The 19,734-nt window shown below is 32.4% G+C and overlaps 1 protein-coding gene and 1 long non-coding RNA gene across 2 annotated transcripts in view; one reads left to right on the forward strand and one right to left on the reverse strand.

Moving 5' to 3' along the window:
* The window catches only part of LOC149483179 (uncharacterized), a 54,160-nt gene extending 40,207 nt beyond the window's left edge, over window positions 1-13,953 (forward strand). Inside the window, exons 14-22 of the mRNA XM_089702145.1 lie at window positions 1,866-1,955; window positions 2,610-2,731; window positions 3,157-3,281; window positions 8,246-8,386; window positions 9,170-9,347; window positions 10,699-10,821; window positions 12,074-12,197; window positions 13,076-13,196; window positions 13,797-13,953. Coding sequence (XP_089558271.1) covers window positions 1,866-1,955; window positions 2,610-2,731; window positions 3,157-3,281; window positions 8,246-8,386; window positions 9,170-9,347; window positions 10,699-10,821; window positions 12,074-12,197; window positions 13,076-13,196; window positions 13,797-13,953 — 1,181 coding nt within the window. The remainder of the gene's footprint in view (window positions 1-1,865; window positions 1,956-2,609; window positions 2,732-3,156; window positions 3,282-8,245; window positions 8,387-9,169; window positions 9,348-10,698; window positions 10,822-12,073; window positions 12,198-13,075; window positions 13,197-13,796) is intronic.
* LOC149483177 (uncharacterized) overlaps window positions 1-19,734 on the reverse strand; it is a 132,978-nt gene that overhangs the window by 65,983 nt on the left and 47,261 nt on the right. The window lies entirely within an intron of this gene.

A 19,734-nucleotide genomic window follows, 5' to 3' on the forward strand; every position in this document is an offset into this window, starting at 1 on the left:
AGGTACTTATCAGTAATGGAATTTTTGTCACAACTACAATTGCAACGTTACAGTGTGTGAAAGGGCCTTTATTCTCTTTACTCTTTTAATCGTTAAATTTAATTTAATTCTTTCATTTATGACTTGTAGTCTATATTTTAAGTCACTATGTGCTATGTTTATTGTGATGATGCTTACTGAAAAAGAAAACGTTAATTTATTTATTTCACACCTACCAGTTTGTCAATTAGGACTTGTAAGTAATTACTGTTTCATATTCTTTTTAACAAAGAAAAGGGGATTTTTGCTATAACTTCACGATACGTGATCTAAATTGAAATACATTTAGAGATAATACAGAAACTCAAAACAATATAAATTCACTTTATCCCCCAATTGTAATTACAATTCGGTCTAATACATTTATTCCAGCTCTTAATTCTTATCTACTCTTAACTAAATGTAGAAAATAACTTTTACAAAAACTCGAAGTAAGTGTATATTTAGGAACTTTGGGAGACTGGGCTAATTCACAGATTAGGGACCCTCTCTCAAGTTAGTGTGATAAATAGTTAGGTAAATAGGTTAAGGTTGTACAACATTAGCCTGTGTTATTTTAGGTATTGTTCTCTATATTCTATAATTATAATTCTTAAACATGACATATCTTAAACATGTACATTTATAATCACTATAAAAGTTTAACGAGTTTCTGCTATAATATAATATAATATGTATTGTGTTAATGGCGTTCCTGTTGCATTTCGTTTTGGATTCGAAGTTACTAATTGCACACCGTCATCTAAATGTGTTTTGTCATCCTGTCGCAGTCAGAGTTTGAAGTTTAATTAAAATCATAAATAATAATACATAACCTTATTATTCATACAATGATATTATTATAAGTAAAAAGGTGTAGATAGGTTACCAACACAACATTCAATCTTTAAAAAAAGCACTTATACGTCCAAGTGTGAAGGCGTAATTCAATTATCCAAGAAATGAATAGGAAGTAAACTCTGGCTAATTAGCCACATTCTTGCCACTCCTGAAGCGGTAATAACCTATCTACACCTTTTTATAATACACTAGCGGTCCGCCCCGGCTTCGCCCGTGGTACATATTTCGCAATAAAAGGAAGCCTATGTTCTTTCTCAGGGTCTAAAGATTGCCTGTGCCAAATTTCATCAAAAACAGTTGAGAGGTTTAAGCGGGAAAGCGTAACAGACAGACAGAGTTACTTTCGCATTTAAAATATTAGTAGAGATTATTAGGGATTGATTACACCTAAATGTATCCACACCTTTAGCTATAAGCGAATTTTCCTCACGTCGTCACTCTGATACGAGCAAAATGTTTGACGAAGATAGGTCACACTGCGTACTGAAAGACTGATTCTGTTATTTAATAACATGTCACCTTGTGACAGCGACACTGTGTTTGAGAGATACGGTTAGATGTTTTAGGATAATGGTATATGATTATGATATGGTATATGTATGGTATATGATTATGTAGTGTTAGTTTTGGTTGTAAGGATAAATTGATGAGTGTGTGAATTTGGTAAGAATGCTTAGTAAGTACGGGAGGGGAAATTCATAAGTGTCTTTATACGGACCGTTTGTAAACTAATTAGATAGGAAAGTTAGGTCTTTATAAAGTGTTTGGTAGTAATAATTTTTGCTTCGGTTGCTTCATTAAACTTCTTTAAAGTTCTGAAATTAAGATAATGTTTTAATTATTTAACTGCGATAGATTCAGAAGCCTGCCTTCCTTATCTCTAAAAATTTGTAAATTTTCATATGCTATGCCTGTAAGCTCGTTTGAATTTGATATGTGTTTCCCCTGAGCTTTATACTTAAAATTAATTAAAATATCATTTCCAGAATATCCACAACAAGAACTGCCTTTCCGGCTCTACATTCGTTTCTACGACGTGCCTCCACGCACGTGTCCATGTCTGTATCAAGAGGATTGTAAGTATCCCATTATCCTAATAACTTAATAAGTATCCTATTTACCGTCTTAGGGTTTTTTTTTTTCTAGTATTTATTTCAAAATTTCTTCAAAATTGAATCAGATTTTTGGGCGTAAAATCCTAAAGCCAAGTTCTAGCTAACAAACGCAAATTTGTCTGTTCTGAAAAGGAATATTTTTTAACATTTTTCATTACTGTGTGCGTAATGTTTCATAAATTATATGCCTTGTTTCATAAATTATAAATTATATGCCTTCGTCAATTGACTTAGTAATTCGAATAGTTTTTGAGATAAGCACGTTAAAACAAATTTCAGCTTTATAACTTTAGTACAGATAATAAGCATTTTAACTACTCCTAACTTCTAAGCAAACTTACTAATACTAGTTAGGTCTAAACTCACTATGTAATAAATCTTCTCAAGTCGATCGTTTATCCCGTGCCGTTTAGACGGTTTAGTGAAAAATTGATGTTCTTTTGCCTCACCTTTTGCGTAAATTACTAAGCAGGTTCGCTACCTATTTATAAAATGGTGTGGGTTTTTTGTGTGGAATATTTTGGGGTATTTTTCTCAAGAAAGTTTTTGAACAAATGTATCGTAATTGATTGAATATAAAATAAGCTTTTCTAAATTAATTATTATTGTTATTAGCTGAATCGTGCGTTGAAGAAAATTCAGAGAAAGGAAGTAGCTCTTTTTACCAAGAAATGGATACAGCCATTGAATTGTACCTATCGCGAGATTTTGGTGTACAAGATGATACTTATTATAATGTATGTAATTAATTTGATTTAATTGTAATGTAGCTGTCTACCCACAGTATATAACTCACTAGCTGTTCCCCGTGGTTTCACTCGCATTGCTCTGCTCCTGTTGGTCTTATATAGCCTATAGCATTCCTCGATAAATGGGCTATCTACCACCGAAATAATTTTTCAAATCGGAACAGTAGTTTCTGAGATTAGTGCGTTCAAACAAACAAACTCTTCAGCTTTATAATATTAGTATAGATATTCAGATAAAATGTATGTGCTAATCAAGACAAATTTTTCATGCCATTTTATGCCAGATTTCATACATTTTGCGTATGAAATAGACTAATAAAAAAATATATATATTAATTTGACGTAACAGGCATCTATGTAACCATCCAGAAATTTTAAGTATTTTCATTACGTGTTATTATTTATTTATTCAGTTAGAACCTTCAGAACTATCAATGGATGTAAATTCGCAAGCAACGCCGAGTGTCACTCTATCTCAAGAGCCGGTGGCGCCACCTAGCGTGGTTTTGTTTAGAACAAGGCCGATAGACAAATACGGGTGAGTTTATCTTCCTAGATTGAATCTATATAGCTTATCTGTAAGGTATTGTCTTGGTGAAATAATTTTAAAATGTGGGTAGTTTTGAAAAAAGGGTAGGGTTTAATAAGATTCGATTTCGTTGCAAGTTATGTGGTTAAAAATCAGATACGAATATTCAAATTCCGTTACATATATACATAAAATTCAAGCTTGAACAAGCATATTAAAACTAAAATTATATAACGATGGCTTTTTATAAACCATTTAGTTTTTTATATAAATATTGCTTATCAAAAACATGTGTCTTCGAGAATATATATCACCACGCTCAGACCAACAGGAGCGGAACCACGCGGGTGAAACCGAGGGGCACAGCTAGTTTTGATATATATTTTCACTTTTGTGTTTTCAGTAAGTAAAAGCCACTTTGTAAAGATTTACCTCCATATATTATATCTCACAGGAGCCATGAATTTACCCCATAGCACTCTCGTAAAGTATGTGCAAAAGTGACGTCGACCCTTTGCTAGCGGAAAATATGACATATTTATACATTTGTGTTCCTTTTTATTATTTTGTCCTTGTCCAATGTTATAATAATTTATTAAACTATTTTATCACAATAAACATCTTACCTTTTGCTGACTTCATCATCATCAGCCCATTTCAAAGTAAAAAGCGTCGGGGAAACAATGTGGACACGTACATAATATACAAAAAGCTTTGATCAGCATATTGCATATGTGTGTCAAATACCATAAAAAAAAATTGGTTGTCTGTAAAGTCGGTTTACTGACGATAGTTGAACGTGACAACGTCCGATTGTGCTTCTTTGTCGCTCGTTCCGCGCTCTCGCTTGCACTTCAAGCCTTACATGGAACGCCTCAGAACCAGGTAACGCCGCATGAGTCATGTTTTTTCGTGCGTGCAGCCGGCTATATCGAATTATAAGACGTTGTCACGTCAAAAAAGTTTATTTACCGTTTTTTTATTGTAATTTTAATAATGAGGTGGGATTCGAATCCGTGTCTTTTGCCATACCGCCAAAAAAAAGTTCAAACATACTCAAATATTCCACAAAAACACCTCTCACGATAACTGGGGTACACGTGCCAAATCCTATCCCAAAAAACTCTTTATAAAAATCACGTACAAAAATATTATTATGAAATTATTATGAAACGCGGTGAAATGAATAGCTTTCTCCACCTGGAATGATAATATTTCCACATACCCTCAAAGCCGAAAACAATTTAATTTCCTTTGAAACTAGCCGTACAGGAGCTGCATTTTCTTGGGGTTTGAGGTGACTGGACGTTTTATATTCTAAGTAGCTTTTCGTCCAGGTTTGAAACGTGATAAAAATTAACTGTATAAATTAAATTAAATGTAGGCTGTGTATCTCAGAAATAAAGGAGATTTTTTGCTTGTGAAGTAATATGTATAAAAGTAATGTAAAAGTATCACTTATTTGTGATCTTTCATCAATGAAAATTACAAAATGGAATTTATATATTAAAATAGATCAATTAAAAAAGCGAAAAAAGGAACAAATAATTCTATACACTAAAAACGTACTCTCAATTATACCTAAATACACACAACAAGAAAAATATTATCAACACCGGTTTTGTAGTGTACAAGTTTAGTGCGGACAAACATCGTAACACGAGATTTTTATATACGTGAGATATTTCACGGCCCAAAGTGCCAACGTTTCCTCGAGGGGCTGTGCATCCGAATAAATTCACCATGTTTTCGTTTTAGGATAGTTGTCCAGTGCATGGTGATTGCTAGTTCAAGGTATTTTTATAGCATTGATCAATTAAATATTCTACGTAAAATTTGGGATTCCTTTGTAAACACGAAATAAATCGACTGCGTCTTCTTTGTAAGAGTTCTTTTGTATGAATTTTATGATAATATTATATTTTTGTTGTAATACCCCTTGTAAGCAGATAATGGACGTTTACATTATCTACTAGTGATAGTAACTTTAAATTAGTTTAGCATTTTTGAAGCATTGTTAATGTTATTAATAAACATCAATGATTTATAACATAATGATTATTTGAACGTTAAGCGTTATTCAGATAATTATCACCACGTGTTTTGACCTCATTTATGTCGTGAACTCGTCATCAATCAAGCTTTTCACAGCTTCTATTGTGTTGAAGCCATCTATTATCATTAAACTAGATGGTCATCGACGTTAATTAGAACTAATGATCATGAGAGGTATCAGAGCTAATCACGAGTTTATGATCACAATGATAGGAAGTATAAATGTGAGAGTGTGTACGCGTAGATGTTTGTTATTCAAATATACTGGTCTGGTAGGTAATTTGATACTGAGTTTTAATACTCGATTTTAAATGAACCTAGAATTATTCAAATTGAAGCATCAGGTCTTTGCAAATTGCAACCTGACTAGGTTGTTCTGTCCTGTACCATGTCTTAAAGCAGTATTAATTCCAATATAGATAAATGATAGGGCTATATGTCATCTAGCATCGCTAATGTCCCACACTGGAATAATACCACAAATTACTAAATAGTTACTACGTAAATAATACTCCTATGACATATATTGGTCACTAAAATATTATTAGCATCTCAAAATAGTTCACATACTTGGATGAAAACCTTAAATAGGAACCGCTCCTTTGGCGGGTAAACTTTGGTATGCAGCGGCGGATTTGGGCGGAATTTTAAAGGCACTACACTTTGAATTTTACATGTTGCAACGTGCAAAAGTAAGGGCTTGACCTCAAGGGAATACAGGCTAGGGGCAAAGTAAAATAGTTGAGATGTAAAAACATGTGAAGAATTTTTTGCATACATTGTACAAGAAAAAATTTAATGAATTTAGGATGAAACAGGGAAATGGTGACTCGTAATTAATGCTAGACTTAGGCTACGATTCTTCTTCCCAGAAACAGTTTTCTAAATTATTTTACTTGCCTGTAATCTCCCAAACATGATGAAAAACGATTTCAACCTTTAAGATTCTCGATCAAAAATAAAATAATGTCAGTCCTCTAAACGCTCCAATGCAATAAACAAATAAAGAAACATACACATGCTAAGCTTTTTACGTCAGGGGTGAATAAAAACACAAAAGCGAATGATAAACGGCACAAGATTTGGCGCCTAACCTCTCTCGATCTCTATAAAAGTGAATTTGTGTCAATACTGCGTTGTAAATCAAACGGCACCGGATTCATGGCTTTCCGTAATGTGGTGAAATGGATGACGTCATCGTGGAAACTTCTGGAATGTGTTAAGTGAGTTAAAGAGAATAAAATGTTTGTTGTAATGTGGTCTCTTAATTGGTTAATTTTATTATCCTGTATATCTTCTTAGATCACTCGAATCCTATTATTAGGTATACATGTGAAAGTAGCATCTTTCTGTCTCTTCTTCACACCTAAGCCACTGGACCAATTTGGACGAAATTTGGTACGGAGATAGTTTGAGACTTAAGAATAAGTTTTATTTCAAAATTCGAAAAAACAAGAACGAGAACTGAGCGGGATTTTGTTTTACACATTAAATGTAAAAAAAACTTTTAAATGAAAACAAGTCTAACAAACATTGTTTGATAAAAGTTAATTATTAACCGGTTTTGCTCTAACAATCTCGTTAGCAGTTTATTTAAGACAATGCCGGGAATTAGGTTGTGTCAACAAAACATTGAGGACAAAAGGTTAAGGACTTTAGATGGCCGAGTATTTCTCTCAGATGCTAATATGACGCTTTACTTGGTAATTGTGTGTAGATAAGGCAATTGTTTAATACTAGATTTTGACCCTGACTTGACTCGAGATGAAAAAAGATACAGCCTATTTCAATTTCAAATGTAAGTTTACAAAATTGGTCAAGGAATCTTACGTACAATGTCTAATTTTTTAAACTTTCAAATTTAGTATATTAAATAAAGTAAAAGAGCAACTATGGAGTTTCTTGCCGGTTCTTCTCCGTAGATACTGCTTTCCGAATCGGTGGTAAATGTTAAAAATATGAAATAACGTTTCAAAAGTGCTTCTATAAGAAGTCTAATTGAATAAAGAAATGTTTGAGTTTGAGTATATTAACAACTAGCGGTCCGCCCCGGCTTCGCCCGTGGTACTAATTTCACAATAAAAGGTAGCCTATGTTCTTTCTCAAGGTCTAAAGATTATCTGTGCCAAATTTCATTAAAATCGGTCCAGTAGTTTATGCGTGAAAACCATACATACATACATACACACAAACTTTTCCTCTTTATAATATTAGTATAGATGACACAGCTTACTTAAACGTTTATTTTTCATACCATTTCAAAAATTAAAAACCTTTTCATTGACCACGATTCCATCTAAAGAAACCGCGTTTAGTTTAAAACTCATTCCGTAGATGACTGATGAATCGTTTTTAATTATACTCTTACTGGGGAAACTTATTCTCTGAAGTGTTCATTTTTATACGAAGAAAATTAAAACGAATTGAACATTGCGGTTTTAAAATAATGTAGGAAAATTGAGTTGGAATTGAAAACAAGTGGCAAAAGTTACATTTGATACGTAGCGTGAAAAACAGATGCTAAAAATATGTTATTGATGATATTTCTAATTAAACTGGATTGCTAACAGTTCAAATAACATGGAAATACTTACTTTGCGCGCATGCAGTATACATACTGTTCAACAATAGACAAATCAATATACACAATAATTTTTTCACATACAAAGATTTAAAAACCTACTACCTACTACCTTTTTGTATCTTGTTTTTTTTTTTTTGACGTGACAACGTATTATGATTCGATAGATCCGGTTGCACGCACGAAAAAACATGGCGTTACCTCGCTCTGAGGCGTTCCATGTGGCTTGAAGTGCAAGAGAGAGCGCGGAACGAGCGACAAAGAAGCACAATCGGACGTTGTCACGTTCAACTATCGTCAGTAAACCGACTTTACAGACAACCAATTTTTCATTCAGTCCTGGCTGGTACCGACCAGAACCGTCTCCTCAATTGGTGCGTCTGCTAGCAGTGACTCGTCTCGCCAGTCTACTAGTTCTACCTTCGAAGCTGTGTATAAATGTTTGTGCCTTGGATCTACCTTTGAACGAAGTTTTGAGGTAAGATATTAAACTAAAAAAATAATTTTATTCAACTAGAGTTCTTCAAGAAGCGCCTTTGAATCGTACAATGATATACAACATAAAAATAATTTAAATTGCAGTCTCTCAGGCATAAAAAATATTTCTTCACATTACATTAAATTATTTGTATGAATATTTCATTTCAACGTGCGAATTTTCGAAACTATCAGTTGAATTCCAAAATATTTTACGTCGATAAAACAATTGTTACGAATGCTGTTTGTTCACAATTATTTGATTTAAATCAATCAGCGCTAGCACATTGTTCATAAAACATTTTGTAGCCAATATATAAATTTCAATCACTAATTAATCTTCCGGTTGAAATATATGCATTCGAATAAATTCTGAATGCAGTAAAATACAATATAATATGGAACTAGTGGAATAAATATATCTACATTTAATTGTATCTACATTTTAAATGCTATATAATAACAATCTCAGGAACAATGGAATTTAAAAAATTCTTTCAGTGTTAGATTGACCATTTATGGGGGAAAGCTATACGTGTGTACATTGTGATGTAGGTAAAACCGCGGGACATGGCTAGTCTATACTAATATTATAAAGAGGAAAGGTTTGTAATTATGTATGTATAGTTCTCACGTATAAACTACTGGACCGATTTTGATAAAATTTGGCACAGATAATCTTTAGACCCTGAGAAAGAACATAGGCTACCTTTTATTGCGAAATATGTACCACGGGTGAAGCCGGGGCGGACCGCTAGTTTTAAATAAATATTCCTTTTATCAGAGTACGCAAACGTCTCCATATCCTGAACACTGGGTCTGGTCCGCTCAAAGCATACGCAACAACAGACCACCCGTGGCGTCTGCTCGTCGCACAGAACCAATGTGACGCTAAATGTCTGGAGTCTGGTGCACGGATGAATGTTCTGGAGTTGAATCTGCCGCCTAGAAGTTCTACGGAGGTAGGTTGATTAAATATCATAAGAAATAAAAAAATGAAAACTTAGCTGTTAATATATTCAGTAAACTATGATTTTTTAAAGTTCAATTATACCGAAAAACTATGATACTTATAAGCTTGGATTTAGCACAGAATTTTGTTATTCATGTCTAGATATTTTATGAATCATAAAAATATACTTTTATCCACTTTAAAAATTAAAAAAAAAATGACAATTTAGCTAGGTAAAAAAATTCGCGAAGCTTCCTAAAGCACTTAACTGTACTGAATTTATTTTAGGATTTCAAAGCAAGCAATAAAGGTATTTTAAGGTAGCCCAACTCTGTAACACGAAGCATATGGGAGTAGGGTTAACATTCATATTAATTGCTTGGATACATTAAAAAGCTTTTTGTAAACACGTGTAAAAACTTACCTCACGGTCGACAGAATAATTCAGAACTTTTTCGGGTCAGCTCCGATTTAAATTAAGCTGGCCCAAAATAAATCACGCAAATTGCTAATTGAAATTTCACACGTTTTTCCAATACCTAAACGAAATTTTCTGAGACTTCTTTAGGCGCGTTGAGAGTAGAATTTCAAGGTCGCGTCATGGCAATACCGTTACGTCCTGGAGTAAGGCGACGATTTTGATATCTCTGAATCTTGCAAAAGAAGTTTCACTTCTGACACGTGTGCTCAGCACACACGCTCTTCGTCTTATATAAGAGAAGCTGCCTTATTGCACTTTATTTGAACATAGGTGGCACAAGTGTAAAAAATGTTAGCAAGTTTTTAAGTGTTTCTTAGTTGGAGCCTTGCCAGCTCAGCGAATTGTAAAGAAAAGAACGATCGCCAAAGTTTTTCTTTGCATTTCTTAACAAGACATTGCATTTTCATTATCTTCATCTCGTGAAATAACTCGTAACGGGGGATTCTTTGTTGTGTATATTTTATTGTGGAGACAAGGAAATATCTAACTAGGAAGTTATGGGACTTGGTTAACAGTATTATTTTTGGGATGGCCTAAAAAGACCAAATTGCAGTTTCTTGATTGTGTAGAATGTTTTTTCCATAGAAACGAGGGATTATGTGCAAAAAATTGAAATTCGACTTACAATTAGGGAGAGAGAAACATTCTATTGAATCTTTTTTCTATAACTACGAGAACTTATCACTTTCTTTTCTATATTGAATTTTTTAAATAACAGCGAAAGCTATTTTTCACTTTCCAATAAATATTTTTGTTTCTAGATACATTCATAATTCCGTGTATAACTTTACTTTGTAATAACCTAAAAACGTCCGAAACCTTTCTTTCATATAATTATTGTTTGTTGTATTATTAATTTGTATATTTCCTTTGACAATAGATATCTGCAGAAGTAACCATAAAGACAATGGAAACATGGCCACCTCCCACTGAAACATACGAACCTCATAAACACACCACTACAGAACTAAAGTTTTTCGATGATCAAGACATATTTTTACTGGTAAGAGCCATCTTTTTTTCTTTCTATCATTAGGGACTTAATATAAATGCGAAAATATATTTTTTTATTTGTCATACTTTTGTGTCGTATCGGAGTGATTTATGTTATGATTTTTTGTGTCTGGAGATAAAGAGAGTAATATAGGCTAATTTTTACTGCTGTGAAACATCAAACTCAAACTCAAACATTAATTTATTCAATTAGACTTTTTCTAGAAGCACTTTTGAAACGTCATTACATATTTTTAACATTTACCACCGATTCGGAAAGCAGTATCTACGGAGAAGAACCGGCAAGAAACTCCATAGTTGCTCTTTTAAATCATTTCAGTATAACAATTTAATTATACAATATACATATGTAACATCGTATATTAAAATAATAATATGCATCTAATTCATATGGGAATTTTCTTTGCGAAAAAAAATATATTCAAGATAAGCTTTAAGCCTCTAAAAGATTTATAAAGATAAATAATTTATACAGAAAATAGTTGTCCAAGTAGGTATGTGAATTATTTAAAAGGTGTCATTTGTAAATACGAACGGGCAATCCCTAAGGATACTCTGAAAGAGCTTAACCTGAATCTTCAATAGGCTTTCAATAGTTGTTGTGATTAGACCTTTTCCCTAATAAAGTAGCTGGAAGGGTATTTGGAAAAAAATAAAAATATTTTCAGGACAGTTTTCACACACGGCACGATCTGATCCCATACTAAGCTTTCGCTTGTGTTATGGAAACCAGATGGCTGATAAACATACATATATAATTTTAAATTAATACTTATATAGATAATTAACACCCAGACACAGAGCAAACATCTATGTTCATCACACAAATATTTGCCCCGGGTGGGAATCGAACCCACGACCTCTGGCTTGGAAGGCAGGGTCACTACCAACCAAGCCAACCGGTCAGTCAAAAAAGGGTTACCAATGTTTTGATAATTAAGTGTATTTTTTTGTAAATGTTATTTTAGGATAAGGACAACTTTGTCCAATGGAAAATATTCGTATATCATTTTAGTAGTTTTTTTCGTTTATGTTTTAAAAACAGATTCATTCAAAATCTAGTGAAGGTTTATTTATGACGTCGTAAATTTAATTATTAACAGACTTCAAAAAAGGAGGAGTTTCTCAATTCGGCCGGTATATTTTTTAGTGTTAACAATTTAAGGGCAGATATAAATATTGCCAAAATTGCAAGTATCATTATCTGTAATTAATTTAATTAAGAATTATATTTGTTTTAGTCAATACCATTACAACTGGTCTTAGAATTTCCAATATTGAAAACGGAACCTTCGTCGATCGATTTTGGATACGTGATGGATGGCGATGCGAGGAAAACTTACTTCACTGTGATGCACTCTAGCCGTATGTGCTTTTTTTTATTAATTATCATAATATAATGTAATATGGTCTAGAATATAAAATAAAATATATACAGGGTGTCCCACTGTTGGTATACTAAGCCCAAAGGCGGTTATAGTTTTGTATACGCTGAGTACGTAAAAAATAGTAATAAAATTCCAGACGTAGTTTTTTTTCAAATAGATGAATTCTTAAAACTCTATGTGTACACCCCTAACAAGCAACCCGCTCAACTTTGCCACCAGCACGTGACCTATCGTTTAAGATTATGTTTTCATAGACAAAATGCTCATATTAGCGAAGCGGTATATGCTGACTGCGCGAAGCTAGAGAAGAAAACATGGATTTTCAGGAAAAATTTAGCAAAAATTTTTTGATGTAATTTTGTTATTGTATTTTTTACGTGATCAGTGTATGCAAAACTACAAGTCCCTTCGCTTTCGCTTAGTATACCCATAGTGGGACACCCTGTATAATATATTTGTATAATATACTGATTGTCTTTTTTGTTCCCACTGTTGAAATCAAACTATAAGTCTTTAAGACATAATCCAGCTCGCACTTTGGCCAAGTGCGAGCTTGCAGATGACATAATAATATTATATCGATAAAGTATTTAATTCTTATATTGTTATTTCATGCGTTTAGAGCATCTTTGATATGAATAAACATTTTTTCAAGATTCAGATAAATTCCACTTAACCGTTCCCTTTTTTGGATTTCTTATTCACTTAGAGTAGCTACGAACTAGTTTTTTTTCATATACATATTATTATGTAAAAAAAAAGTTTTTCCCTTTCATACATAAAACATGTTTCATTAAAATTTGATACTTGAATAGAAATAAAATAAATTAACATCACATCACTTTTCTATTTTAGATACAGTAACAATTCCAGTAACAATAGAATGCATTGGAGACCCAGAATTTCGAGTATGGCCGCCATCATTAATTTTAGCTCCTAACTGTCGAGAGCGTGTGTACGTGCAGTATGTGGCTAGGTAAATGTTATTTTTTTTTAGTTTTTATACGATTCTAGCTGTGCCCCGCGGTTTCACTCGCATTGCTCAGCTCCTGTTGGTTTAAGCGTGATGATATATAAGCCTACTAGAGGTCCGCCCCGGCTTCGCCCGTGGTACATATTTCGCAATAAAAGGTAGCCTACGTCCTTCCTCGGGTATCAAAATATCTCCATACCAAATTTCATGCAAATTGGTTTAGTAGTTAAGGCGTGATTGAGTAACAGACAGAGTTACTTTCGCATTTATAATATTAGTATGGATATTGGATAGCCTAGGGAACTACAGCCCCCCTAGTCAAGTGGCTTTCTGTTCGCTACGCTAACAGAAAGCCACTGCACTGGCTGGTCCGATTTGAAAAATTATTTTGGTGATATATAGCGCATTCATCGAGGAAGTTTATAGGCTATATATCATTACGCTACGACTCCTCAGTCTACTATGTATTGATTATTGTTTGATTCTTACATTAAGAATTAGTTTTTAATTATATTCAACTTGAAAGCGTGTTTTTTAGTTTTTATAAACTATATTTATTTATTGTGTGTATATTACTTTTAATATTATATTGTTCGTGTACAGATGGCGCAGTTCCCCCGCGGAGTGCCGCGTGCGCATATCGGCTCAAGATGGCGCGGGGTGTTGGTGTGCGTGCGCAGTGTGTGTGCGAGCTCGCCCCACGCTAGACCGCAGTGCGCATGCGCATGCGCATGATTATACTGACGATACCCATTTATGAAGGTGAGATAATTGTAGTAGTATTTATAGTAGTATTTATGAAGGTGAGATAATTGTAGTAGTATTTATAGTAGTATTTATAGTAGTATTTATAGTAGTATTTATAGTAGTATTTATAGTAGTATTTATAGTAGTATTTATAGTAGTATTTATAGTAGTATTTATAGTAGTATTTATGAAGGTGAGATAATTGTAGTAGTATTTATAGTAGTATTTATGAAGGTGAGGTAGCGAGGTAAGTTGGTAATAATGTAGATGGTAGTAGGTAGGTTAGGTAGATGATAAATAATACGGTAGATATGATACTTGAAAAGGAGGGGGTGGTAATATTAAGTAGTCTAGTGAATTGGTTGAGTGGAGAACATAGAAATCTAAATAACAAGACACATAGAAGTGCTATAATGTCATAATTCGTATGAAAACCGCTGTCGCCAAAATCAACACATTCAAACCGAAAGCTAAACAGTACACACAAGTAAACTATGCCTTTTATTGGACAGCTTGATTTTAGTGAAAATTAACTTAACTATTAAATTAAGCTTTTGAATATGTATCCTAACGCACGAATTTACGGTTTATTTTAGAATAACATCCCTAAGTATATGAGACTTTTTGCTCCAATACGAACAAACGTGATAATAAGAATGGTCGACTGTGTCAAAGGAAAAACGGCATTATTTCTAAAAAAAAATATTTTCCGATGAAATATTATTCCTTTATAAGTATAATTACAACTTGTGGAAGAATTTCCGCAATGGGAATTGCTGAAACACACCATGTATACACTCATACGTCTCCAGAGCAACTGAACAGTGACGAATGCAACTGGTGATATGCAAATCACCTGAGTGGCGACAAGGTCACGCACGCTTACGACTTCTAGTGTCTTGTTATTTAGATTTCTATGGTGGAGAACAATAATGTAAGGTAATATGGTGCTGTGTGCCCGCAGAGTGCCGCGTGAATATGGCTGGAAAAACGGGTTCGAATACTACCTTGTAATCCAATTTTTTTATATTCATTAAAATATTATATATATTTAAAAAAAATGTATATATATTAGATATATTTTAAATTCTCTCTCGTCTGTTATTCAAGTTGTTTTTGTTTATTTATTTTATTTTTTTGTTTCAGAACTAACACAATATCATCTTTCAAGAGAGGACAAGAACTTACAAAACACGACTACGAGAATAATAACGTACTTACTATTTTATCTTTTAATATTTGTGATGTAATGGAATATTTAATTAATATTATTAATAAATGTTATTAAGAATTGTGTTGTTTTATTTATATCCCTTCATATTTAACTCTTAATTCAACTGATTGTCAAGTATTAAAGTGTGATCGATATAAGATTATTTCAGAAATAAGAAATGGTAAAATTAAAATGGAAAATAATGACATATTTATTAATTGCGAATTCGAGGTGAGCTGCTAGTCTATACTAATAATATACAACGTAAGAGTTTGTTTGTTTGAATCATAGAAATCTAAATAACAAGACACTAGAAGTCGTAAGCGTGCGTGACCTTGTCGCCACTCAGGTGATTTGCACATCACCAGTGCATTCGTCACTGTTCAGTTGCTCTGGAGACGTATGAGTGTATACATGGTGTGTTTCAGCAATTCCCATTGCGGAAATTCTTCCACAAGTTGTAATTATACTTATAAAGGAATAATATTTCATCGGAAAATATTTTTTTTTTGAAATAATGCCGTTTTTCCTTAAAATTATAGAATATTTACAAGTATTACGAGTGTCACCATAGTAATCGAAATAACAATGAATGACACAGTCGACTTTTCTTATTATCACGTTTGTTCGTATTGGAGCAAAAAGTCTCATATACTTAGGGATGTTATTCTAAAATAAACCGTAAATTCGTGCGTTAGGATACATATTCAAAAGCTTAATTTAATAGATAAGTTAGTTTTCACTAAAATCAAGCTGTCCAATAAAAGGCATAGTTTACTTGTGTGTACTGTTTAGCTTTTGGTTTGAATGTGTTGATTTTGGCGACAGCGGTTTTCATATGAATTATGACATTATAGCACTTCTATGTGTCTTGTTATTTAGATTTCTATGGTTTGAATCTATACTAATATTATAAAGCTGAAGAGTTTGTTTGTTAGAACGCGCTAATCTCAGAAACTACTGGTCCGATTTGAAAAATTCTTTCGGTGTTATATAGTTGATATATCGAGGAAGGCTATATTTTATCATCACGCTACGACCAACAGGAGTGAAACCGCGTGGAGCAGCTAGTAAGCTAATATGATACGAATTTCAAATAATAGTCCGCTAAGATACATAAGGCGCTCATATTAAGTTCCAACTAATTTGGATATAATCCAACGCTACAGTGGTGTGGTATTGTCAGAATTCCTATTTCGTTATTAAATAATACAGCTTAAGGATTTACAAATAATTGTGGTGTTGATTATTATACTAGCTGTGCAGTTTAAGCTACAGATAAAACCATGGTCAAAACTACGTGATTTCCATGCTACAACACTACAAAGTTTTATTAAAATCTGTCCATCAGTTTAACGTGTCTAAATCACACGTGTGTTTAGTACTTTGGTGACGAACTGTGTATAAATTCGTCACCAAAGTATGTATGATATCCAAATTCGACTCATTAATGTCTACGTTCCACTAAAAATAAGTATCGCAAAGAGCTACAACTATAGATTTTTTTGCACACATACCTATACAAAAATTAACTTAAACACTGATAGAAGAAATAATATTACTTAACTCTTTTTTTCAAATAGGTTAAATTATATGACGAAGTTTCTATCTAGTCAGAGGTAGCGCTGTCTGTATTTACCTATAAATGATTCACCTGCGAATTCCTTTGTGCAGTTTATTATTGTATTGACGTTTATTCCATTGTTCCAGTAAGATTAAATTGTTAATTTTATAGTCTGTCCACTATAAGAATTGCTTTTTGACAGCTCGACGGGTGATACCAGAAGTGATGTTTAAAAGATTATCGATTGTGATAGCATTTCAATTATAAATTCAAAATATTATTATAAATCGAATCAGGTACGTAAATAATAATTACAACGTAAACGTACTAATAAGATATGTATTATTAAGACCACATATCTATGCATTGTATGTTAAAACTAAACTAAACTAATATTTTATTATTTATTGGTTTCTATCTTACAATTTGGTTGTCTTTACGTTTAAATTATATAACATAATAGACGAGTTTTTCTGTATCGGATATATTTTTCAGAGTATTTCTATCGATTATTTTAATCTATCGACCCATCATTGAATAATTCTGTGTAGGCATCACTAAGTGGGCGGGACCTGTCCATGAAGTACGATAATTATTTGTATGACATTTAAACATAGACAATACAATCCTACATAGGCGTGAAGCTGTCAAAAAGCAAATAATATAATGGACAGAGTATAACTATATATTTAGGTAATCTATAAAGAGTATCTTAACGTCGGTGAGCTGAGCCCAATTGGACTTATTAGCATTGTTTAGGAAATACTCTTAAAATTCCAGACGCATTTTTTTCTATTTGATCAATTTTTACAACTATCTATACCTTCATTTATAACTATAGTATGCCATATTACAGTTATGCCAAAAAATAATAATTTTCGAAGACTCGTAAGTTTTATTAATCTTATGCATATGACTCACCAAAGTAAAGTTTATTTGTTTTATGACTAATAACTATTAATTATTTATAGATAAAAACATCAACTTTATTAGCTAATATTGTTAAATTTCGTGCAAAATAAATTCATTATGTTTTTTCAAAGTTGGACTAATTTATTTTTCCCTTCTCAATTTTAATTACAACGAAAGACCGTTTTCCCATTATTAATTTATTGTTGTGAATTTTGAATAACAATATCTAATAATCGTTTGTTGCCAAAACGCAAAGCTTTATCAATAAAATCAATTTAGAGTGGATTTGCTTTTCATCGTTACCGCTTATCGCATAGCAATTAATATTTTGATTGAATCTGTATTTCTATTGTTTTAACGTATTGTTCAGTTTAAATATAAACGCTAATTATTATTATATGTTGTGGTTCTATAATATCTACAATTACTAGTGTAATTATGGGACGAATTTTTATCATCTATCTTCTTATATTTTCATTTAATTCATCGGAAAGAGCAATATTATATAATTTACCGAATGTATGTACACCAAAACTACTAAACAGATTTTGCAACTTATATCACTGTCCATTTTAACTTATTCATCAGTGATAGCTATAGGCTATACCTAGCACTGTTCAGTTGTAGCTTAATTGAGAATCTGTCGTTATAATCAACTTGAGTGAAGCCGGGGCGTTATAATAGCGAAATTTTAACGTCCCTTCTTCATTTTTACAAAGCATATGTGACTGCATTTAATTAACATTAACCCAGTGCCAAGTTCCAACGTTTCGCCTTTAATTAAAGCAAATCTGGTTAATTCAGATTTATTATTTGTGTCACAATAAAACCTTTTTAGCCAAATGGCTGGAATATTTTGAGAAATATGTTTGTTTTGTAGCTTTGGATTATTCAAATATACGAGTGTGGTGTTTTAATTAAATTTTGCAGTTTTGCTTTTTATTTTTATTTAATGTTAATGATGAAATATTTATAAGAAGTTTTCACTGCAAGATTTATAATTATAATGTTCATATTGTAGGAACATTGGGAACAATATCTTTTCTGTTTGTTTCTGTACATAAGATTATTATAAATAGATATAATTTTAAACATATCTACAATAAGAATTATATTTATATATATCAGACTTTTTAAATAATTTCTAAATTGTTCAAAATATTATGAAGAACCAATTTTCAAAATGGGACAGTTTGAAATTGATGAGGCTACTTTTATTTCTACAGTATCTAGATAACGTTAATTAACGGAAAAATTGTCCCTTAGCCATCATCGCGATAAATACTTATAAAACCTGATCAATCATCTATAATTGGATCCAATATAATAACGAAACTCCAACGAACCAAGTTACTTAGGAGACTTAAATCCGATAAATAACTTTGAATATTTATCCTCATCTAACTTTTTAATGCTTTTCTTAACAATAGACTGTATAAAAAGGGTTCTCGTAAGATGAAAAACTTTTTATTGGTTCTATGTTTATTTTGATTTTAAGTGACTTAAGTCGAAGTTTAATTTTTTTTTATATCGGATCGGATCAAAATATAATATTGTGAGAAATTACACGCGAGGCCGGGTTAAATATTAGTTTGAATGTAATAAGAATGTACTGCGATTCTACACAGCTACCTAATTGATGTAGGTAGTTGATAACAAATCGCAGCAAGTCAACGACTATTAGTAAAGTGAGGGTAGTTGGGTCGAACGTCGTATAAACAACGTCCGAGCCCCTAGACACGATTCGTACGAATGCGCCACGAGTCAAAGGAAAGCGGCTTTTTATATCTAGTATTCGACAGCTAAGCATTTGCACACATGAAATAATGACAACTAGTACATTGACAACTATTCATCCACAAAAGTTACATCCAATATTATAAAGTTAGATTGTTTCAACAGAAGACTACAAAATATACTTACCGTTCCAGAAATAAACTTTCGAACATTAAAATATCGTTCAAAACAATGTAAAAGCTCTTTAGATATCGTAGAATGTGCAACTTCCAATATAGAGCTTTAAACTTTATGTAACTTTAGTAAGTTTGTTCGGTTCTTTACTTTGAAAGCAAGGAATTTAAAAAATTGAGAGCTCATGTCAGTGT

This window comes from Colias philodice, chromosome 13, assembly GCF_061535455.1.
Source record: "Colias philodice isolate Cphi_HAF_F1 chromosome 13, ilColPhil1 Martin Lab GWU primary, whole genome shotgun sequence".
Classification (NCBI taxonomy): domain Eukaryota; kingdom Metazoa; phylum Arthropoda; class Insecta; order Lepidoptera; family Pieridae; genus Colias; species Colias philodice.